Source organism: Thermobia domestica, chromosome 11 (assembly GCF_964235325.1).
Source record: "Thermobia domestica chromosome 11, izTheDome1.hap1.1, whole genome shotgun sequence".
In the NCBI taxonomy this organism is placed as follows: Eukaryota; Metazoa; Arthropoda; class Insecta; order Zygentoma; family Lepismatidae; genus Thermobia; species Thermobia domestica.
Window position 1 is genome coordinate 91,839,089 of NC_137464.1, and position 24,300 is coordinate 91,863,388.

At 34.3% G+C, this 24,300-nt stretch overlaps 1 protein-coding gene across 1 annotated transcript; it reads right to left on the reverse strand.

Annotated features, from left to right (window-relative positions):
• Nucleotides 1-1,272: 1,272 nt before the first annotated feature.
• LOC145663630 (thrombin inhibitor rhodniin-like) lies at nt 1,273-10,278 on the reverse strand. Its single transcript, XM_081729730.1, has 3 exons — nt 10,140-10,278; nt 5,526-5,704; nt 1,273-1,843 (listed from the first exon to the last, which is right to left on the reverse strand). Exons 2-3 carry the CDS (start codon nt 5,698-5,700, stop codon nt 1,791-1,793), a joined length of 228 nt encoding a protein of 75 aa, XP_081585856.1. The 5' UTR covers nt 5,701-5,704; nt 10,140-10,278; the 3' UTR covers nt 1,273-1,790.
• Between the last annotated feature and the right edge of the window lie 14,022 nt (nt 10,279-24,300).

Genomic DNA, 24,300 nt, shown 5'->3' on the forward strand with positions numbered 1-24,300 from the left:
GAACCCACCGGAAAACATGCAGAGTGCGTCAAGTTTAATAACACATTCGCTGTGGACAGTAGTAGAACTAAACTTGTTCCTGAACCATGTTATGGATAGAAAAGGAACAAAATTAATCTCGCCTTATTTGGATCATATTGGCCTTTTGTCCGCTACCTACACGTCTTATCCACTACTCCATTTTCTATTATATTATATACTTACATGTACTGAAGTTGTCTTCTTGTCTTGTCATTATTATTGAATCTTGGTATTTGTTTCTGTCACTCTGTTTCATTGCATTATTTTTTATAACTTGAGTACAGAAACTCATGTAAGTTAAGCGGAAACCAATTGCTCATATGATCGTCTCGCATAGTATCCTAAAAGCCTATTCCTAACACAGAGGAAACACCATTCCTAGTCAACCTACAGTTAGGGTCAGTGCTGACGTTTATTTAGTAAGCATTTGATGAAGCCAAGTTCCATCTATTAATGTTAGACAGGCAAGCAGTACTGGTTGTGATACCTATTTTGCATACCGTTAAATGCAGACAAGACGTTTTGCTTTTAAAGTAAGAATTATATTTGGTTTTATGTGCAGTGAAAGAGACAACCTTATTTTGTTCGTTTTAAAATTCGTAACTCTTAAAGATTATGGAAATTACAGTATTTCCGAATATTATGTGCATTCTACGTATATTACCAACTCACTTGTGAGATTCGATTCTGCGGTTCATTTAAATTTATTTATTCTTAGTGCCTTTTCTTTAATTAGTAATTTTAAATATTAAGAAATATGATTCAATTTTATTGTGGTTTTCCTTTTACTCCAAATTATTTATTTATAGTTTTCTAAATTTGGCCAGAAGGCTGTTTTACACTATAAATAATAACAATGGAATATGTAAAGTAATATTTGGAAAGAGTTCGAACAGGAATGATATTTTCTATGCCATTGACATCGCCTCGGTATTGGACAAGTGTAAAATTTTGGATAAACCCCAATCAGATTTGAGAGCTAGGGGGATTCGAATCTGGGGTCTCCTGGCTCTTAGTTGAAGGAGTTATGAATACATTTTATATTATCTCGGTAATTTTAGCAGAGTACAGAAGTCAAACAATGACTCTTAAGGATTCAGAGTTGGCAATTTGTTCAGAACCCATTTTCTTAAATTTAATTTTTCAATTATATATATATATATATATATATATATATATATATATATATATATATATATATATATATATATATATATATATATATATATATATATATATATAGTCCTACATATTACTTCTGCTCTAGAGAATATTACTATTTTATTGTGAGCAGCACACAAATAGTTTTGACAATACAACAACCTGCACAACCTCTAAACCGAAATTTTATTAAATAAAGAGAGTGATCAAACAAACTGTTTAAAGACTCTGTTGCAATGTAATTTTCAACGATAAACTTCCAAAGTATGAAATTATATTATCTCGCTGCACCTTAAAAATTCTATACAGAATGTCATCCATACATAAATATATTTACATATACTAATATATACACACATACATGTACAAAAATATTATTAAATATATGTATTTTGATATGTAACTATAACAAACAGCAGAAAATTATTTCAATAAATATTGCTTCAGAATAGACAGTTCTTTAAAAGCTGTGTAACAATAACCAATATGTTTACTTCTGTTTTACTGCTTTAAACTATATTTTGTAAGTGTTACGTAATAATAGAAATTGTGAGATCAGTCTATTTAAGAAGAGCAATGAGAAAGAAGATTGATACAATTCGCTATCTTCAGTTTATTCCTACTTCACCGCCACATGGTCCAAAATGCACCATTGTAAGATCTGAAAAGTAGTCAAATGACATAAAAAGAGAATTAACACATATACTTCTGAAGTTCTCACAGATGGTAATAAAATATATATTATATATTATTAATGATTGTAGTAAATAATATGATTGCATGACATGATTCTTTTTTAGAGGCTTCGAATTCCATCAAGCATATAGTTTGCTTCACACAGACTAGATCTTAAGCCAAACTAAAGACGGGGAAATAACTTCTACGCTTAAGCCTAGAGTCAAATTCGAATGGTCCAGATTTTGGAACGTGGCTCGATTCCACTCCCTTTTTGAGAAGCCTGTGTCCACTCTTGGTCTCATCTCCCACAGTCTTATCTTGGTACTTCTACCTCGATAAGACAGGGGCCATGAGCTGAAGCGACAGCACACGCTTACTCAAGACAAAGAAGTGCAAACCAGGAAAACAAGTTGTCCTATGGTATCTTACGGTTATACTGTTGATTAATTTTGTAGTAAGAGTTTTAAAATTAAGTTCATTATATTTGTTATTTGTGATATTTAGTTAGTTTCATTTGCTTGTTGAAAAGTAAGGTAGCCTACTTTCTATGCGAATTATTTTATGAATAAAACCTTTTTGTTTTATATTTGATTAATTGTATGCTATTATTATAGGTATAATTATGCCGACTTTTTTATTTTATCCTTTCATTTTCATTTTCATCTTTCCTATCTCGAATAACCCTCATCCTTCATAGAATAGTTTATCCTGAGTTTAGCGATCAATTTTCCTCACTCAGAAGCAAATTAGATTTGCCTGCAAAAACGTTCAAAGAGTCCTCTGCAACCCAATCAACAATAAGCACGTTTGACGTAAATGAAATACCTTCACCACTGTTTCAAACCAGAGCAACCAGAACTGCTTTGTGTCCTACTTTTGATTTCGTTATTCACTCCAGGAGTTCAAGCAAATTCCCATTGTGGGTTGCTAGTTATGGAATTGCTAAAATGTGTCATATTGCCCTATGTGCGCACTTTAAGGGGATCCCCTTCATTCACTGTGTTTATCCCCTTCATTCCGCACGTTGACCGATATAAAGAAACACGTACGTTCTACTTTTGATTTCATTATTCACTCCAGGAGTTTCAAGCAAATCAGAGTGCGACACTTGAAAAACCTTGCTTGTTAGTATAAAACGACGGTAACCCTAAAGGTGCAAAATTAACCAATAGATGGCAGCACATTTCCCGCATCTTTTCAACATGTTTTGTAGGAAGCGATAATATTCAAAATAATTCAAATCGAATTCAAGAGATCAATATTCAAACTTTACCCGCAAAATAAATTGAATCACTAGTCAGACTGTAATCCGTGCAGGTAAGATAGTTTCTCTTCTTTGTTGGGAGAGCTTCATTGTTGCAGTGTGTTTCTGGAAAGCAAAATTAAGGACATTCTACAATGAATAAAACAAAATCATTAAAAAGTGCATGGACTATCCTCTGATTAATGGTTCAAATTGTTTTTGGGCAAAAGTTTGAATATGTAGTGCCTTTTAAATTTGATTTAAGTTATTTTGAATATTGTTGCTCCATTTAGAAAGAAAGGGAAAATATGCTGCCATCTATTGACAATATTCGAGTTTTTACACTCAGTTTATCTGGATACTATGAATCTTTTTTAAAAAAAAAAAAACCTGGTGCTTATTATTCAACAGTTATTTCTATATAACATTTAACCTTCTTCTTAGGGCAATACCCTATCAAGACTACTTGCAACATCCAAGAACATAAATTGAAAAGATGAGATGAAAATGGTTCTCGAGAACAGTGGCGGATTTAGAAGATAAAAGCAGGGGGATTACCATCCAACCCAGACTACGATCAGTATATCATAAGTTTACTATAAACTTTCCAAAATAAATAAATAAGAGTTTCAGTTATTTTTGTCACTCAAAAACTTGGGGTCCTAGGGTCTCACCCCGCTAGATCCGCTAGCGGGGGGCTAGATTCACCACTGCTCGAGAACCGAAATGAGTCGAGAAAGAATTCTTCGAGAATCGGGGCGAGCTAAGACTAGAGAATAGTATAGTCTCGTCTCATGTGTAACAGTAAAAATTAGCTCGTGGCTCTTTCCGTCGGTACGATAACAATCTAACTACCTCCTAGTCATTTAATTGATTATGGAATTTCCTTGTTTGACTGAATATATCGCTTTCGGAAACCAAAATTGAATTTAAATAGGAAGTAATTTCAGAAACAAAGAACAACAATCAATGACCATTTTACTTTCCTTCTCACTTTGACATTGTGCACAAATGGAAATGGGATTCCGCTACATCCAACTCTGAATATTTTCGTAAAAAAAAAAAAAAAAAAAAAAAAATATATATATATATATATATATATATATATATATATATATATTGAATAGCCTTCAGACCACTATCTCAATGATAAGCATTTCGTCGAAAAATTTATTACATAACACTTTAGAAGTAGATAGAGTTATCAATAATGTAAGAAAAAAGTAATACTATTATTTGACTTCCGTTAGTCTAAAAATCTGTCTTACACATACAAATAGCGCTTTTCTGTTAAGATAACATTTTTTCTTTTCTTACCAGTTGAAGTATGGAGCGAGGACAAAAACTAATAATTCAAATGTATCATTTTTGATATGGGGCGGAGTTTTATATACATGATTATTTCCTGTACAAATCAGCTTTTAGAGGAATCATTTAAATTTCTAGAATGAAATATATCCAGCAATTGTGTAAATGCAATATCAAGTCATATTGACGGAAGAAAATCATCGGTACCGAAATTAAGTAGTTCAGGACACTCACTTCTGGTACATTCATTTCTTGGAAGTAAATAAGGTACAGTATACCGGAAGTGTCCAATTGTAATACCGATAACTTTCTTTCATTAATTTCCGGTACACAGTAGCTTCCTGATTTACTTGTGGTGGATGGACCGGAAGTGGGTTGTCCGAAAGTATCCAATTTCACTATTGTTCACTTTCTTTCGTCCAGACAAGATAATTAAAGCGCTTAGAGGATAAAAGTGTTATGTTACATTTTTCGAAATGTTGAATTCTGACGGTTCGTGCAGGTGTTATACGTTACTCATGCTACATAACGCACCATTTAGTGAGTCCACGTCCCCGAGAAGAGAATTAGAAACGACGAAAGATGTATACTAACAGACATAGTTGTAAAAGTCAAGTTTACCGAAATGTGCAATTTGTTACATTACGCCTTTATCCTCTATGCGCTTCAACTGATATATAATAGAGGTGGGGAATCTTCTTTTTGTCTGTTTGTTTGTTTAAAAGGCCTCACTGACGGTGTGCATTTCCTTAAAAGGCCGCACATAAATAGTTTTGAATAGATCGAATTTTTCTGGTTATTTTACAGTATTAGTTACATTAATAACGTACATGAGAATGTATAAACTATATTGAAAAATACTATATTATTTGATATACGAGTTAGTTTAAGAATTATATTTCCCATCTATTTCATGTTTCTTATATAATTTAACATTGCCCACAACAGACCCAGAAAGCCGTCTGACACTGAAAGCCACATGCGTCGTTAAGTCCTCAGGTTCCCAATCCCTGATATATGTAGGTCACATGTGAGCAATCGCTGCGCTGGAAAACCCAATCCGTGAAAACTAAATTATCTGCACCTTCAGTAAATGTAATTTATATATTGTTACCTGGCTTCTCCTTCTTGGTACAATCTAATTCACAGTCGCTTTGGTAGGTAACTCCGTCACTGCCGCAAACAAAAAGCAAGGCTCGGTGGCATGGACAAGGCTCTGGCATAGGGAAACCTTTCAATATAGAGGTTAGGTTTAGCAACAGCGCTAATGACAGCGCAAGCGAATCCATTTCACTGCGAAAGATAAACAATAAATGTATTACTGGATTTATAGAGTCAAAGGTAATATTATCCAATATGATGGCAATATGAGATCTTCTACTAGAAAGACCCATCCTCAACCAAAATGTGAGCTTGGTTTGATACCGTATGAAAGCTCATGTGGTTCGAACTCCCACGTTAAGCTTTGAGTCCATGTCTCACATATCCTTGGTGCAGAAAAGAAAAGTTAAACGCTAAAACAAATCAATAAATACATAATTGTTTGGTTCCAACTGCTCATTCTTTTATAAGGGGACTTAATTTGTGCTTACAAATATTAGCCTTGCCTACATCAGAAGACTTAGAAAACCTATCAAGCCTCTTCCCCTAAGCTTATTGCCACTTTCCCTGAATTTTAGTGAATAAAGTAAAGCCAATAACAAATTTAAAAATATAGAAAGTAAGCAGGATATTTTCTACAAAATTCTATTATCTGAACTAAAGATAGTTTCTACAAAACTCTATTAGGTCTATATGAACTAAAGATAGTTTCTACAAACTCTATTATGTGAACTGAAGATAGTTTCTACAAAACTCTATTATATGAACCAAAGATAGTTTCTACAAAACTGTATCTTGTGAACTAATAATTGTTTTCAACACTCTCCGTATAGTGCATAAATTTGAGTGCCCAGCAAGTAAGACATCTTCAATTGTGTACCTAAGTTTCAGTTCTATAAGGAAAGGCATAAAAGTGGTTATTAGTTTATTTAATACCACTTTGTACATATTACGTACCTGGCTCACTTTCTATATTTTTTATGCTCTTCGTTGTCTTTAAGTACTAAATTTTAAAAATGTAGGGGTAAGCTTATATTAGTGAAGAGCTTCCATAGAGCATTAGGGTATGTTGTAAATTACGACTGATTCTTGGGTAGCTTAGTTTTAGAAATGAAATATTAAGTTTTACATCCCACTTTTAAGAATTAAGAATTAAGAAAGTAGGAGGAAACTGGAGAACCCTGGACAATCCACGCACACGGTGTTTGTCCATCACAAAGTTCACTTGGCGCGAACTGGGATCAAACCAAGGACCTCATGCACCATAGGTAAACGCTCTACCACTGAGTCACCGCGGTCCCCCAGCTTAGTTTTAGAGTTTAACATCCCTCGTCAGTAATTAGGATAGAAAAGCTATTAATTACCGGATTAATATGGGATTTGGAGAAATAATTCATGCGAAGAAGGACTAAATTTAGCATTTTAGTTACACCAATGGATAAATTAATGTAGTTTCTATCAATTACGTTCCCTTGTCCAGCATGCTCAATGCTTCAAAATATTGAAATTCTGTTCACTTGGTGGCACCTTCAGAATCTTGTATAGTAGACCAATCAGTTTTCTCCATCATGCTCATTCTGACGTTACTTTTCCATCTGACCTATATTTGCTTCGTCCTTTATAACCCACCTGGAAATATGTCATTAGATTTATCCTAAACCTTGCCTATGTAGTGAGTGCAATGATTCTGTTGGACAGTGGCGTACTCAAGAGAAAGTTTCGGGGTTTAAACGATCCTTTAAGTAGGACATTATGCAAAAATAAACACTTACCACATTAAAAAACGTATACAAAACACCTAAAATTGTATGACAATGTAAGCTTGAACTCCCCACCTTTCACAAACTTTTCCGTACACCACTGTTGTTGGATATCTACTTCTGTTAATTCTATATCTGCCTCTCCATACAAGCTGGTAGGAAATTATACGTTGTCATCCCTTCAGTACTATAACAAAATAGATTGCCATTTTCACATATGAGCTATTAGAATCTGGTTTCGTATTCAGGCTTTTCATTAAACCTTTGGATCAATTTTGGATATCAATTTTGTGTCATTTATGGTGATTGATAAACGATAGGTGAAAATAAGTAGTTGTACATGGAAGTGAAATAAATATAATAATAGAGGATGATAGAATTTGCGGAAATTAAATTTACGAGAAACTTTTACTAATTTACAACTTCGATTCATCCTTGCTTAGCTTTGTCCAGTATCCAATGGTCGAATTGGGTCGGTATGATTCGGTATGACATACTGCAAGTAAATTTAGATGCCAAAAATCATACAAACTAAAAATTTTAATGTAAGGTCTGTTCTCCTGAAGTAATGTCCTAGTACGCACTAGTTCATAATTGATCTTGTACTAAGTAAATTGAATAAAGTAGGTTTTAAGGAATTATATTTAACGAACACCTAATATATCATTTTGCTCATATTTATCTTTTTAAACGGCTTTTGTATATAGTACTTACTTCAACTGCTAGAACATTTGAATTAATGAATGAATAAATAAATAAATAAATAAGTAAATAAATAAATAACAATAATAATGTCGTACATCCATAATTTTATTACACTCACTATTCATTTTTATTGAAAAAAGTCAGTGAGTGTTTGTCTGTCTAAAACTTTGCTCTAATATATATATACATAAAAATACAGTATATATATATATATATATATATATATATATATATATATATACTGTATTTTTATGTTATGTACGTATTATGATTTGTTAAACGTTAAAAATGCACATTTAGGCCATTATGTAACGATTTTTTTTACATATATGTGGATGTAGAAATTTAGTCCCCATAAACTCAGTTTCGTAACATTAAATTTTAAAAACTCTACGACACGTACAAATTACGTCAATTGGTTGTTAAATGTAGATAAACAACTCAAGATCCAATTAAATCTAGATAAGAATATTTTACTTCTAATATAAAAACCTTCTGCTCAATCCAAAATGAAATTCAAAAAGTAATTAAAAACAAAACTCTAGTAAGCAAAAGTCAAAGGGAGATGAGCAACTAATAAGTTCACACCAACTACGTTTCATAACTGAAAGCCAACAAATCGATCCCCGATTTGATTCGCATTTGCATTAAGTATTTTGTATTACAACCAATGTTAGTCATAATATTGTCAGTAAGTGGTCTGTCATAGCCACCAATAACAGGAAAATTCTACAAATTATCTTCAGCAAGACTCAAACTGTCCTAGCCTAACAACTTTAAACTGATGATCTTTCAAAAAAAATACAAAACGAAACTGTAGTGTATGAGGATGTATGGAAAATGCGTCTCGAGAAAGACCCTGTAAATCCCTAAAGTTGGACTTCGTCGCTTTCACTGATCTTATGGTAAAAGTGCTGATCTTATGGTGTCAAAATCTCATGTTAGAACATTTAGTGACAGAACTGACATTTGTTTAAATGTATTATGATAATTGTAACTTTCAATCTGTAGTCTTATTATCACTATCGAAGAACATACAAACGAAGACTTTCTTAAATGCTAAATACTGCCAACTAATCAAGAAACAGCGAGTGAAATGCTTCTGTACATATACAAATATCAAAATGTGCACTCCAATAACAACCAATGATCCAATAAAAATAACCACACTAATAGCTTGCAAGAGATTTCTTAAAAGTTTTATTATTATTATTATTATTATTATTATTATTATTATTATTATTATTATTATTATTATTATTATTATTATTATTATTATTAGTGGTAGTAGTAGTAGCTGTAGTAGTAGTAATAGTATTAAAATACTTCAACAGAACCTAGTACAAATTGTAATATTAAACATAATAGTGAAGAGCGAATATAGTCATTTGAATATCGTGGTATAGTAATTAATTCACTTTAGGTAATACGAATGTTAAGTAAATTCCAATTCCAGAGCCAAAATTTTACTAAAATTTCTCCAAATCCCATAATCGTACACCATATGGAATACTATTCATTTTCATCTAGGCGTGTAGTTTTCATAGGAAGATAAGAAGAAAAAAACATTTTTTTATCTAATAATATAATTGTAATCAATGATACCCAGTAAAACTATTAAACTTTTATGATGAAGATACAATATATCTGTATACTTTTGCTAGTTTTTTCTTAAAGTTTTCATTTATTATTTAGTTAAATACTTATTTCTAGAGTGTTATATTCATATCGTAATATACGTAGCTTAAGTATCTAACATAATAAAATACATTTCTTTTATACGAATTCCTAATGTTAGAAATAAAGTTTAAAAAATCTATTTTCGAAACTCACTAGTGGTTTCCGTAGGAAACAACATACTCTACAAAGAAACTTGCTGTAATACATAAAATATATATATATATATAAGAAAATTGTATGTGCGTTTTTTTTTTTTTTCAATATGAAGTGGTGGAGAAGCAAAACAAGAAATAACATGATTGTTGTGAGTTATGTAGTACTTGTTAAGAAGTTCCTACCTACGTTTATTATTACTTTCGTTTTGTTTACGTTTATTCATAACTGTGCAGTTATTGTGACTAACCAGTTAACGCAAAAAAAGTCAACATAAAATATGTTCATAAAAGAATGCAACAGAATGAACTGTTACTTATACCACTTACGACTTGTGCTATATGCTGTGCTATATCTCTAGGAGAACGAAATGGGAATATGGATCGTTTTGATGCCATAACCCATGATGCAACGCAGCGCCATTTCATATGAGATGCCCAGTAATGGTTTCTCCTTTTCTAAACTTGTTTACTCGAAAGATAATAAACAACTGGTGCAACATTGAGCTTGCCATTAAGACGAAATGGTACAACATAATGAGACAAGTGCGTGTTTTCTAAACACTACAATTATCAACTGGCCATTGTGTTGAGAAAACATTTGTTTTACGTCACATTTAAGTTAAATGTTTAATGATCCTTAAAAACAATGGGTATTCCATTTTGTTTTTATTGCCAATATTAATACTTGCCAGCAATTTCATGGCAGTGAGTACGACCAGAAGAGACATTGAAGCTCCGAAGGATATGTTTATTAAAACAAGGAACAGAGGCAAGACGAGTTGTATGTATTATGAATCATCCAATTTCATACATATTTGACAAAATATATAACATAAAACTAAACAAATTCCTGGAGTTCTACAGTATATGTTTCATCGCGTTTTTAATATGTAATCCGTAAACTACAATAACAATATATATATATATATATATATATATATATATATATATATATATATATATATATATATATATATATATATATATTAGAAGGATTGTCTTTGGAATAATTAAAGACATATAAAGGATGTGTTTAAAATACAAAAAAAGAGCAAAAAACTGCTATTTCCAATTAACAATTTAGAAAAAAAGAAATTTGTGTCTGTGTAACGGTAAAATAATCATAGACTTTCTTCTGCGATTATACTGAGCAAGGAATAGTCTCAAAAAAGTCACTCCTCCCGTAGAAATCAATGAGCCCATACGCGACACATATGCAAACTTTCTGTATGTAGTTTAGTCTCTGATGTATAACTTATAGGAATAAGATTAAATGTTCCTAGGTTTCCTTCAAAAACATTTCCCTAAACTGATACAAACTTTTCCCTTTTCTTATCAAATTTTCCCTAGTGTTGAGTGTCCATTATCTATGACAAAAATTATGTAATAAGATTAATTTATCTATATTAAGGGGGCAGACTGCTAAATATTTTTCAAAAGCTAACAATTTTTCTTTTGCCTGTTTTTCGTAAGAGAAAAGAGATAATGAAAGGTGACTTACCACAATAATAGATAATGTTATTCCACACCCGAAAATACGAATCGGAAGAATATTCAATGTTGCGATCCATAGAAATTACAGTGTGTCCAAAAATTGAATTACCCAAAAATCTAGATTAAGGCAGCGACTAGAAAAATGAACTCAACGGTAATTGATGACTTATCATGTTATCTGTGTTCCTTGTTAACTACTTTTTAAATAATATTTGTATTTATTTTGTAATAACTTATTTATTTTGTAAAAACTTATGTAAGTTATTACACAATAAATACAAATATTATTTAAAAAGTAGTTAACAAGGAACACAGATAACATGATAAGTCATCAATTACCGTTGAGTTCATTTTTCTAGTCGCTGCCTTAATCTAGATTTTTGCGTAATTCAAATTTTGGTCACACTGTAAATTCAATGGATGGCAACATTGATTATTCTTCCGATTCATATTTTCGGGTGTGGAATAACATTATCTATTATTGTGGTAAGTTACCTTTCAGTATCGCTTACGAAAAACAGGCAAAAGAAAAATTGTTAGCTTTTGAAAAATATTTAGTAGTTTGCCCCCTTAAAGGAAATCCCAACCACGTTTTTTTTTTTTTTTTTTTTTACTTTTTCTTTAATTTTTCTTTTTACAAAAGAATACACACAAATACACCCAGCCAACAATGAGCACAAATTGTACTACTTTGAACAGAGAGAGAGACACACACACAAAATCGCTATTGTATTGGTTTACGAGGGCCACTTATATTTTGAGTCTTGCCAACACTGATTGTAGGTAGGCGTTATTTTTGTTTGAATAGAAATGTTTGACATTGTTGATCATAACGTAATTCAAATGTTTTGTCAATAGCTTTATTTGTGTTGTATACGTTTACTTAAAGATTGTGTGACAACAGAAAAATGGAATTAACTCGTGAAAATTTTCATGAGAAGATTTATTACGATTTTCGACTTGGATTATCAAGACAAGAGTGCATCGATCAATTTACTTCTACATTTGGTGATGAAGCCCCATCCTTTGCCACTGTGAAACGCTGGTATAACGATTTTACTCGTGGCCGCCATTCGCTCACTGACGAAATTCGCGAAGGTCGTCCAAAATCAGTTGTTATTCAAGAAAACATTGATGCTGTGCAAAACCTAATACTGCAAGATCGCCATGTGACATACTGTGAGATTCAGGCAACCCTAGGCATTAGTACCACCAACATATAAAATATATTATGATCATTTAGCTGTGAGAAAGATTTGGTCTCGTTGGATCCCACATAATTTGACAAATACTCAAAAAGAAGGTCGCGTCGATTGGTTTACACAAATCCTCAATAAATACAATGGCGGTGCTTCAAAAGACTTCATTGTAGCAGGCGACGAATCATGGATAGATGAATATGAGCCGGAACGTACACAGCAGTTGACTGTATGGGTGTTTCAAGATGAACCAAATCCAGAAAAAAAGTTGTTTGCGCTCGAAGCACATCGAAACAAATGGTCGCCTGTTTTCTCGGGAAAACTGGTCATATGGCAACTGTGCTTTTAGAGGAACGTAGAACGGTCAACTCTGAATGGTACACAATAATGTGTTTGCCGGCGGTCTTCGGTCAAACACAGAAAACAAACAAGCGCAGTCGGATCATTCTTAATCAAGACAATGCAACCTCTCACACATCTCGTCTAACAACCGACTATTTGAACACTCAAAAAATCGAATGGATGTGTCGTCCTCCGTACAGTCCTGATTTGGCACCCAATGACTTCTTGTTCCCGAATGTCAAAAATAAATTGGGTGGGCAACAATTTTCGTTGGCAGAAGAAGCCGTTGATACGTTCAAAAACCATATTATGGAGGTGTTTCAAAAAGTTTGGAAAAAATTCTTTGATAAATGGTTCGAACGAATGCAAAAGTGTATTGATCATAAAGGAGAATATTTCGGAAAACAATAAATCAATTTTCAATGACAATTTTTTTTTTATTATTTTATTGTTACGCTCAAAATATAAATAGTGGCCTTCGTATTTCTTAAGAACAAAGCAAAATTTAAGGATTTATATTGATAAATCAGTTAGCTGGAGATTTTATAGGAAAAGAAACTCTTTTCCTTTTTTGCTAAATTTACCTACAAATTTTCCTAGATTAGGGGAATTTTCCTCAAATTACGAACACTGATAAGATGTTCAACGGTGTATTTTCTTCATGACTCATTGAGAAGCTACGAGATCTGAAGTCAAAATATTTTGGCGCAATCCATAATTGTATTAACTGACATTCTTATTCAAAATATCAAACAATTATTAACAATAAAATTACACCACTCTACAAATAATAACTTTTTCCTTTTTTTCGAAGAAAAAGTTGTGATTCTTATTAGATATTTGAGGCCCTCTGCTTGTTGGATTATAGCTTTTACAAATTATGTTTAATTAGGCCCAGTTTCATGTGAAGGATACAAGAAGTATATCTTCACAAAATACTAGATCTTCCCGCTGCACATTCATTTGTTTCATTTATTTGATTCGAGTTCAGCGTCCCTTTCAGCAGAGACTCTATATGAGACGTGGACCTACAGCTTAACGTGATGTCCGAACCACATTAGCTCCCGCCTGTAATGGAACCCGGGTCTCCCACGCCACGCTGCACATTCGTAAACTACTGTTCCGGTACTTCTTACTTACAAACATACTGAATATAAATACGAAAAAGAAAATTATTAGAAATACTACATACATTTACACTCACTTTGTAACTCCTAATTATAATAAATCAATTTACGTTCCCAGAAATCGATCTTTCTCATTGCGACTTTCAATGTAACATCCTACACTATCTGAACAACAATGCGAAATCTGGAAACGTCTGAAATTCAAAAGTATTGTTTGTCAACTATTTCCAGAAATTCACTATAGCTGCTGCAAAATGCGTTATTCATATATTAAAACTACGTACTGAAAAACTATTCCTGACAACGAAATTCTGACTTCAAATTTAGTTTACCGCTGTAAATACCTCTACAATTACTCATTTTCGTCTCAAGAATAGAGCTTTTGTAATACAGTAATATGAATAGTACTGCCCTATCAGGTGTGATATTTGATACGTATCTCAATAGGTATGGCAGTTCTATAATTTCTCCCATTGTCGTTTATAGTTACCACAATCTTACAAAATTTCCCTTTCTTTCTTCGGCTTCACTTTATGTAGAAAAAGTCTACCATATTATCAAATATATGTTCATACTATTAATATACTGGAGAGTATTTAATGGTATAGGCCAGGGATGCAAATAACCAATCGCACGGGGCGAGTAGTTCATTAGTGAGGGCGAGTATTTAATATACCAAAGGTAAGATGATTTCTGTTGTGTGATATGGGCCAGTAACTTTTTTCTTGGAATAGAAAAAAATGTTGCTTATTTGCATTGCTGGTATAGGCTGATACTGTAGATAACAAATGTAAAGGTACGATAGTGAAAGTTTCTCTTCTGATAGATTAACATCCAAGTGATGTGGAAATATATTTGTTCATTATGCCAATTCTCGCCTCCATCTACCCTCAAGAGGAAACACGAATGGATACAGTTAGTACGGATTAAGATCTTCGATTTAATATTCTTGCCTCTATCTACCCTCAAGAGGAAATACGATTGGTACAGTTAGTGCAGATTAGGAGCTTCGATTTAACATTCTTACCTCTATCTACCTTCAAGAGAAAACTCAAATGGGTACAGTTAGTACGGATTAAGAGCTTCGATTTAATATTCTTGCCTCTATCTACCCTCAAGAGGAAACATGAATGGGTACAGTTAGTACGATTAAGAGCTTTGATTTAACATTCTTACCTCCATCTCCCTCAAGAGGAAACACGAATGGATACAGTTAGTACAGATTAGGAGCTTAGATTTAACATTCTTACCTCCATCTCCTTCAAGAGGAAACACGAATGGGTACAGTTAGTACGGATTAAGAGCTTCGATTTAACATTCTTACCTCCATCTCCCTCAAGAGGAAACACGAATGGATACAGTTAGGAGCTTCGGTTTAACATTCTTACCTCTATCTACCCTCAAGAGGAAACAGGAATGGGTACAGTTAGTACGGAGTAAGAGCTTCGATTTAACATTCTTACCTCTATCTACCCTCAAGAGGAAACAGGAATGGGTACAGTTAGTACGGATTAAGAGCTTCGATTTAATATTCTTGCCTCTATCTACCCTCAAGAGGAAACACGAATGGGTACAGTTAGTACGATTAAGAGCTTCGATTTAACATTCTTACCTCCATCTCCCTCAAGAGGAAACACGAATGGATACAGTTAGTACAGATTAGGAGCTTCGATTTAACATTCTTACCTCTATCTACCCTCAAGAGGAAACACAAATGGGTACAGTTAGGACGGATTAAGAGCTTCGATTTAACATTCTTGCCTCTATCTACCCTCAAGAGGAAACACAAATGGGTACAGTTAGAACGGATTAAGAGCTTCGATTTAACATTCTAGCCTCTATCTACCCCCAAGAGGAAACAGGAATGGGTACAGTTAGTACGGATTAAGAGCTTCGATTTAACATTCTTACCTCCATCTCCCTCAAGAGGAAACACGAATGGATACAGTTAGTATAGATTAGGAGCTTCGATTTAACATTCTTACCCAACTACCCTCAAGAGGAAACACGAATGGGTACAGTAAGTACGGATTAAGAGCTTCGATTTAACATTCTTGCCTCTATCTACCCCCAAGAGAAAACACGAATGGGTACAGTTAGTACGGATTAAGAGCTTCGATTTAACATTCTTGCCTCTATCTACCCTCAAGAGGAAACACGAATGGGTACAGTTAGTACGATTAAGAGCTTCGATTTAACATTCTTACCTCCATCTCCCTCAAGAGGAAACACGAATGGATACAGTTAGTACAGATTAGGAGCTTAGATTTAACATTCTTACCTCTATCTACCCTCAAGAGGAAACACGAATGGGTACAGTAAGTACGATTAAGAGCTTCGATTTAACATTCTTACCTCCATCTCCCTCAAGAGGAAACACGAATGGATACAGTTAGTACAGATTAGGAGCTTAGATTTAACATTCTTACCTCCATCTCCTTCAAGAGGAAACACGAATGGGTACAGTTAGTACGGATTAAGAGCTTCGATTTAACATTCTTACCTCCATCTCCCTCAAAAGGAAACACGAATGGATACAGTTAGGAGCTTCGGTTTAACATTCTTACCTCTATCTACCCTCAAGAGGAAACACGAATGGGTACAGTTAGTACGGAGTAAGAGCTTCGATTTAACATTCTTGCCTCTATCTACCCTCAAGAGGAAATACGATTGGGTACAGTTAGTATTTGATTCGATTCGTATGAGATAGCGAAAGATGACGTGCAAAATTTGAGGACATTAATAGTACAAATTAATAATTTCGAATTTTAACGTTCATCAAAATAGTCATAGATAACGAGAAGCACATTTTTGAAAGGTGTTAATGAATTTAGCGTTCTAAGAACAAGTATAATCGTTTCTCTCAATCCTCTATTCAAATAGGAAGTGTTAGAAATCAACCACTTCCCGTTTTAACGTTGATCAGTATAAAGTACAAACGGTAAAAGTTAGCGAGAAGCGGTTTACTGCAATCTGTTAATCATCTCAACATATTCAATCTCCACTCCAATCTCTCTACTAAAACCGAAAATTGTCGAAATTAACTACCACTTCCGGATTACCTGTTAATTCAGAAAATATCACACCATACAAACCAAACTTCTTTACGCGTTGTACAAGCGACACTGCTACTTGCTAAGATATACAGTAAATGGATGATATGAATTCTTTAAATGTATAATGCTGCCATCTGTAGAAGGATCACAGAATTTTTAAGATCATGTGATGTTTTCAAGAATTTTTTTTATGAATAGTACGCGAGCATTGGTAATATCCTGAGAATAATAAGTCGCTAATAATATTTATAAGATTTTTCCAGTATCTAACTAAATAACATAATTGATAAGATAACTTTCAAGTGCATTTTCAACGCTCCTTTGAGAGAGCTGCAAATACTTGTACTTATCCAGGTCAATATAGTATATATAATAGCAATATTGGTGAAGGCTACAAGCATATTATTTGAAGTGCGGGGATTCAAGAGGTCCTAATCCTTCCACACACCCCTGCGCCGAGTCAAGGAGTTTTGGAAGTCTGTTCTTGTTGAATATAACTTATTACATAATGTAACGTTTGTCACGCCGTCAAGTCTAGGAGACTTAGTAGTGGTCCGCTCAAGTTGTTTTTCCTCACAAGGAAGGGTCACGCAGTGGCTCCGCTGAGATCCGAACGAAACAAATGTGTTTTCATTTGATATGTTATAACTAAATGGATCCTAAAGTTATACGTGCCACCGAGCGGAATATCGTGAGTTACAACATATTTTGTAATGTAAGAACTACAAAGCTGGCAGAATATTTTGACCGAATCATTTGTTCGGAAACGGTTGGGTAAATGGAAAACTCGGATAATATTTACCCCTCCAGTTTCAAGAACACACTTTTTCGGATAAAAAAGTTTGCCCAGGATCCTCGCAGGGTCCCACATGGGGTCCAACTCAAAATTTTCAAATGACAAGAGGGATTAAGTAGCACATCGTTTGAAAGCTGTTGCAAAATGAAAGAAGATGCAGCAAGTCTCGGCTCTCTACGACAACCCTGTGCAAAATGGCGAAGGGTCAAAATGTAAACAAAAACTTAATTGAAAAGTCAATGGTCACCCCTATAAATCGGAAACGGAGAGAAATGTGAAAATAGGAAAGGAAGTGTGGCATTATTTTCAAAGTACAACAATTTAAGGTAAAACGTCTTGTCCCAGCGTCCCCACATAGTCCCAGGTGGGGTCCAACTAAAAAGTTTCAAATGGCAAGAGGGGTTAAGTAGCTCATCGTTTGCAAGATCTTGTTAAATGAAAGTAGATGGATCAAGTCTCTACTCTCTACGACAACTCTGTCCAAAATTGCGGCGGGTCAAAAAGTAATCAAAAGCTTATTTGATAAACTATGGCCACCTCGAATCCAAAATGGCCGGTTAAAACTTATGTCGTTCATAACAGTACAAATTTAAATCTCTATTTTTCTCTATTATATATTTAGAAACAATAGGAAGATTAAAGAACAATTGAATTTCGATTCACCTCAACTATAATTTCAATCGGTAACAACACATATGTTTTGTTTGGTTCCCTCGCCATCATTTCCTTTAATATAACGAATATGCGATGAACACACAATTCTGACTTCCTCTAATTTTGTCATATGTAGTTCATGCATAAAGGACTTGCTGCACCAGTAGGTGGGTGGCTCTATTGTAATTCGTAACTGCGTATTCGTGGCGGTTACATTTCTATGTCTTTCGTTGGTTTGATCGCAATACTCCAAGCAATACAAATATACAAAAAAAATCATTTGCAAGATTGGCGAGTAGTACCAAACCATGTGTAAGTCATTTCAGTACTTCGAGTTGCGCCAAACTTTGTTGGTTTAATTACAGTATTCCAAGAAATAACATATTTATATACAAACTCATTTTTCACGCTGGCAGCCATATTGGATTACCTCCAACACCAGTGGTTTGAGCTGGACATGCGTTCGATACATACTACGGCATTTTGAACTCAAGACGTTTCGTTTTTGAACATTTTGCATCTTTTCGTCATCCACTGATCAACATTCATGCCAAATTTGGTTTTCCTAGCTTCAGCAGTTTGGTATGCCTATCCTTTCGATATAGGTTTTAAGCTGTCTCTTGGATTCTAGGTGGCCATAGATTTTCAATTAAGCTTTTGCTTATATTTTGATCCGCCGCAATTTTGGACAGGGTTGTCGTAGAAAGTCGAGACGTGCTCCATCTTCTTTCACTTAACAAGAGCTTTCAAACGATGTCCTATCTCTCTTGCCATTTGAAACTTTTTAGTTGGACTCCACCTGGGACCATGTGGGGGCTCTGGAACAAGACATTTTCACGTTGTGCTTTGAAAATAATGCCACGCTTTCTTTCCTGTTTCCACATTTGTCTTACCGTTTCCGATTTATAGGGGTAGTCATGGACTTTCAATTGATTTTTGTTTACACTTTGACCCGTCGCCCTTTTGCACACGGTTGTTGTAGAGAGTCGAGACTTGCTGCATTTTCTTTCATTTTACAACAGATTTCAAATGATGTGCCACTTAACTTCCCTTGCCATTTGAAAATTTTGAGTTGGACCCCATCTGGGACCCCGCAGGGGACCCTGGGGCATTTTTTTCTTACCACAAAAAGTTTCTCGTTGAAAATGGTGGAATAAGTGTTGGCAGAGTTTTTCACTTACTCAACCATTTCCGAACAAATGACGGTTCAAACTATTCTGCATGGTAATTTTTTGTAGTTCTTACATTACAAAATATGTTGTAACTCACGATATTCCGCCCGGTGGCACGTATAACTTTGGGATCCATCTAGTTATAACATACAAAATGCAAACACAATGGTCTCGTTCCGATCTCAGCGGAGCCTTCGTGACTCTTCCTTGTCAGATGCAAGTAGATGTGGGATGGTACCTTTACAGCAGGTGTGAGGTGCCAGGTAGCCAGAGCCGAAACAACTGTTACCTACGAACACCAACACAAAATAATAAAAAAAATTGATGAAGGAGAGTGACTGGGAATATTCAAAATAACTGCAATATTTGCATAGAATGCAAATTACAAACTATGTGAAACTGATTTCTTCCCTCTTGGAGATAAGGTTCTCTCCTGTAAGGGCCGCCACTCCCTTATGAAGTCGGTAGAGCAATATTATTTATTTTTGTGGAACAGCAGATCTCAGGGCCATCTGCATAACAGCCATGCTCCAAGATGCTACAATAGTGAGTCAGTTTACAATTTAAAATAAGGTTAAAAGAAAAAAAATTAAAATTTTACAGGTAGCAGCCTGTATTTGAACTCACTATCTCATGGCTGTTATTTTGGTTCCTTGGGCAGAATATTCTCTCTGAGCCCCCATACAGAGAGGTGGTCAAACATACTCAATCAAGGGGAAAATGTCTCCTTGAATCACACTCCTGAAACAAACATATCATTAGCACAGGTACTCACCCTACAGCAAATTGAATAGACATTTGTTCTGGTAAGAGCTGGCAGTTTTATTTTCCACATAGGAATCAGGAAACATAAAGATGATGGGTGTGATGATATCCACACTTTGATACACTAAATATTTATCACCTTTAAGTAGTGCACTACACACACACACTTTTCAGCTAATAGATATGCTTGATATATTTCACACACTATTTCATCATTATAAAAATTAATAAAAGTAGAAGGAGGATGAAAACATGAAGTTACCAAGGTCTGCCTGACCTTTAATAAGATAAAAAAAAATTATAGATATATATATATACACAACTTTCTTTTATCTCCTCATATTCGTGAGTTTCTAGTCTCTAACAGTTTTTAGAGAGGAGAGATGTATTTCACTGAAAACATATTTCACTATTTGTGAATATAAACAACACAGATTGAAGAAACAATAAAACAAAATTAATATGCTGAATCACTGTTCAGATATTCACTCGACGTACACAAGTTCTAGATTGAATGTCACAGTGGCCTTCTAGATTCTCATTCCACTGCGAAGTAAAATGTTCTGTATGAGATATAGTACACAGGAACATTGATGTTCGATGAAGGAACTTTTAGTAGCTCCTATAAACAAGCAAAATAATTGCTTGAAGCCTTGTTCTAAATGTCCAAGGACAGGCACGGCTTAAAGGCGTTACCGGCCTATGTTTACTATCTCTACTTGAGATAGCTTAAGTTATATATTTCTCCCATATTGGAAGAACTGGGTTTTCCCATACTAAAAATGGGATGTTCGATGAGATTCAAACTACGTGGTCTCTATTGAGTGTCCGTAGCACTCAGAGAATGAGTGGAGATTCGCTGAACGTAAAAGTTTACTTTCATATTTCCACTAGATTTAATAATCACCACTGAGACGATTTACTATAGATATGTGTATATCTTACACATTCTGTAAAATGATAATAACTTCATATAGAAAACTGAGTTCTACACACTCGCGTATACAGTTGTTCACAGGACCATCCAGGGGAACCGGAAACACTTTGTTCTCACCTTGTCCTGGGTATCAAATTCTCTGTAAGAGAAGTCAGGTGACTTCCTTGTAACCGAAAAACTATATCTTGTCGCCTCTCGATTCTAGCTTGAACTCCACCGTTCTCTCATGAAAACGAGTATATGTCTTTACCTAAAACAAGGAAACGAAGAAACTCGCTTCCGCAAGAAACCTATGACAAAGGGTTCTCTGCCTTGCGGCGATATTGCGGGTGGTCCGTCCTCCCAATACACATTTTCAGCTACCATCCGTAGCCAAATTCACCCTTTCTTTGCTGACACGTGCTGCCCCTACTTCAAAGACGGCCAACACTGAAGCTTTTGCTCCCAGCAGAAACTATGAGAGTTTTTAATACAACTTGGTTTTCCTTCACTTGTTTCACACAAAATAAATATAAGAAACATATGTTAGTATACATCAAAATAAAGGAAAATATACAAAGAATACATATTTATACAATTTATGAACTGTCATCTCTCTCAGAATCAGCAGCACACCCAATTCCTGTGGCTGTCTTTCAAAACTGTCTGCTACTAATGCAGCCATGTTTGCTTGGAGAGAGATTGAGGAAACATCTTTGTTAATTATTTATTTTTCACAAATACAAGATCCAAGTGTCTTGTTCGATAAGGGATACACGATGATAAAATAAATCAGAATTTTATGTGGTATTTCCAAGAACGTGTTTAGCTTAGTACGTAAATATTAATATTAAACACAGAAAATAAGTCAAATCAGAGTATACATTTTCAAATTGGTGTTGCATTTCGGGAACTAACTAAAGGCTCGCTAGCCAGGTTTACTGGTCTCTGGTGAGCAGGGGGGAGGAAATGACGCTTGAGCTCGCTGCATTGGAAATCACACCTATAGAAAACTAAAATTTCGCATGTAGAAGCGAAAAAGTTTATGGCATTTGAAACAATACAAACTCTGTGTTTCAACACACTGTATCAAACTCAGTGTAGTTTCACCAAGGAAGTCCGTAGGCTACTTCCTGTGTATAAAGATTCTTATTTAGTTCCTATTCTGGTTATTTCTTTCCATGTTGAGTTGTGAGAGACCTCACATAGTGTAGTCTAGGCGACAGCAAGTCGGGAAAGGAAAAAAAAACTCCTCTCAGCGTTAGCTCTCTTCCAGCGTTCTGAAATTCATATATGATTCCTATAGAATCTCTCATTTCCTATTTAATTAATCCTTCATCTATGCTTTTAATATCATTTCTTCCATCATCCCCTGTAAGCTATACATTATGCAACGACGCAGTAATTATATGCAACCCATTAATACACTATATAATGCCTATAGCTGAAATAAACACAAATGAAATAAATACAATATAATACAATATTGTATTAATATTTACGTACTATGCTAGGTGTTTCACACTTCATTACTAATAATATTAAAATAATATGCATAGAATATGCTAATGTTAAGCAATTAATTATACCACAAAATCCATTATATTTACATATACATATGCAAATGTGCCCCTCATCTGCATTTCGATATGCAGATGATGGAGAAGGACATCGGCCTTCTACACAGGCCAAACGGTTGTTTCTAATTCATTCTATTCTATTGAGTGTAAGGAATGTAATCTCTCTCTAGACTTCAGATAGTATATTTAGGGCGCAGAGTCTATCACCCAAATAGAAATAGGGAAATAATTGACAAAAGTGAAAGTGGATTATGCTGCAAATTATTTTAGAAATTATTGTAAATAAAAAATAAATTCAATCATATATGTACAATGTATTAAAATAAAGATGGAAACGATGTCTTTTTAAATTAGCCGTAATGCGAAATGAATTTCTCTACCTTCTTCCCGTATTAAATCTGTCATATTTATATACAAAATATTAGGTTAATAAAATATCAGAACTCGATACACTCCACGTAGGTATAATAAACTTACAATTTCTGTTTTAAAAAATGACAAATTTCCAATTTAAAAAATGTTGACAAAATTATTGATACACAAGCATATATCCTATAGGATAGTGGAATAGATCAAGGATACGAATATATGAAAAGTGTTGTTACTATCAACATTTTCTATTGTCTAACAAAGCCATGAATTCAGAGTTCTTAAGGTAGAAAATAAATAAATAAAAATTTTCTAGCTTTACATACCATAATTATGAACTTTGGACTAAAAGGAACGACTGAATGAAGAAAGTGAATTATTATGAACAGTGCTGGGATGAGAGTGTAAGAGCGCCCTGAGTAAACCCTTGGACACCGTGTTGTCCGCCAAAAATTCACATGGTCTGGGCTCGAACCAGGCTCCTTTCGCACCAGAGGTGAATACTTTACCACAGATCCACTTTATCTCATCCCTCAGAAATCAATATGAATCATTATATGATATGTATATGATATGATAATTACAGAAGTGTTTACACCACTTCAAGAAAATTAATCGTTCTGAGGGGAATTTTCAGGCCACTTATCCCGCCAAACAGCAGAATACTACGTATTTCTTTTTTCGTTTCCCTTGACCTCATATACAGTCATTTATTTATATTTCTGTTTTAATAATTCTACGGTGGTAGTGGAAGGTAATTTTCTCTCAATGAAGGGCAAGAACAATCAAGTCGAAGGCAAGGTCAATGGTCTTTGGGGATGTTGGTTTATTGTCCACCGCCCGCTCCTAAACGAACTCGTACAATTCAAGACGACCACAATACCGACTATTCAAATAGAAAGAAAAATGAAAAAAGTAGCTACCTGACTTGTCATAAACATGTCGGAGTACTTTTAGGATAGGCTCTGACTGTGCAGAAAAGGCGCCCAGATGAATTTGATATATCAACTCTGTGGGG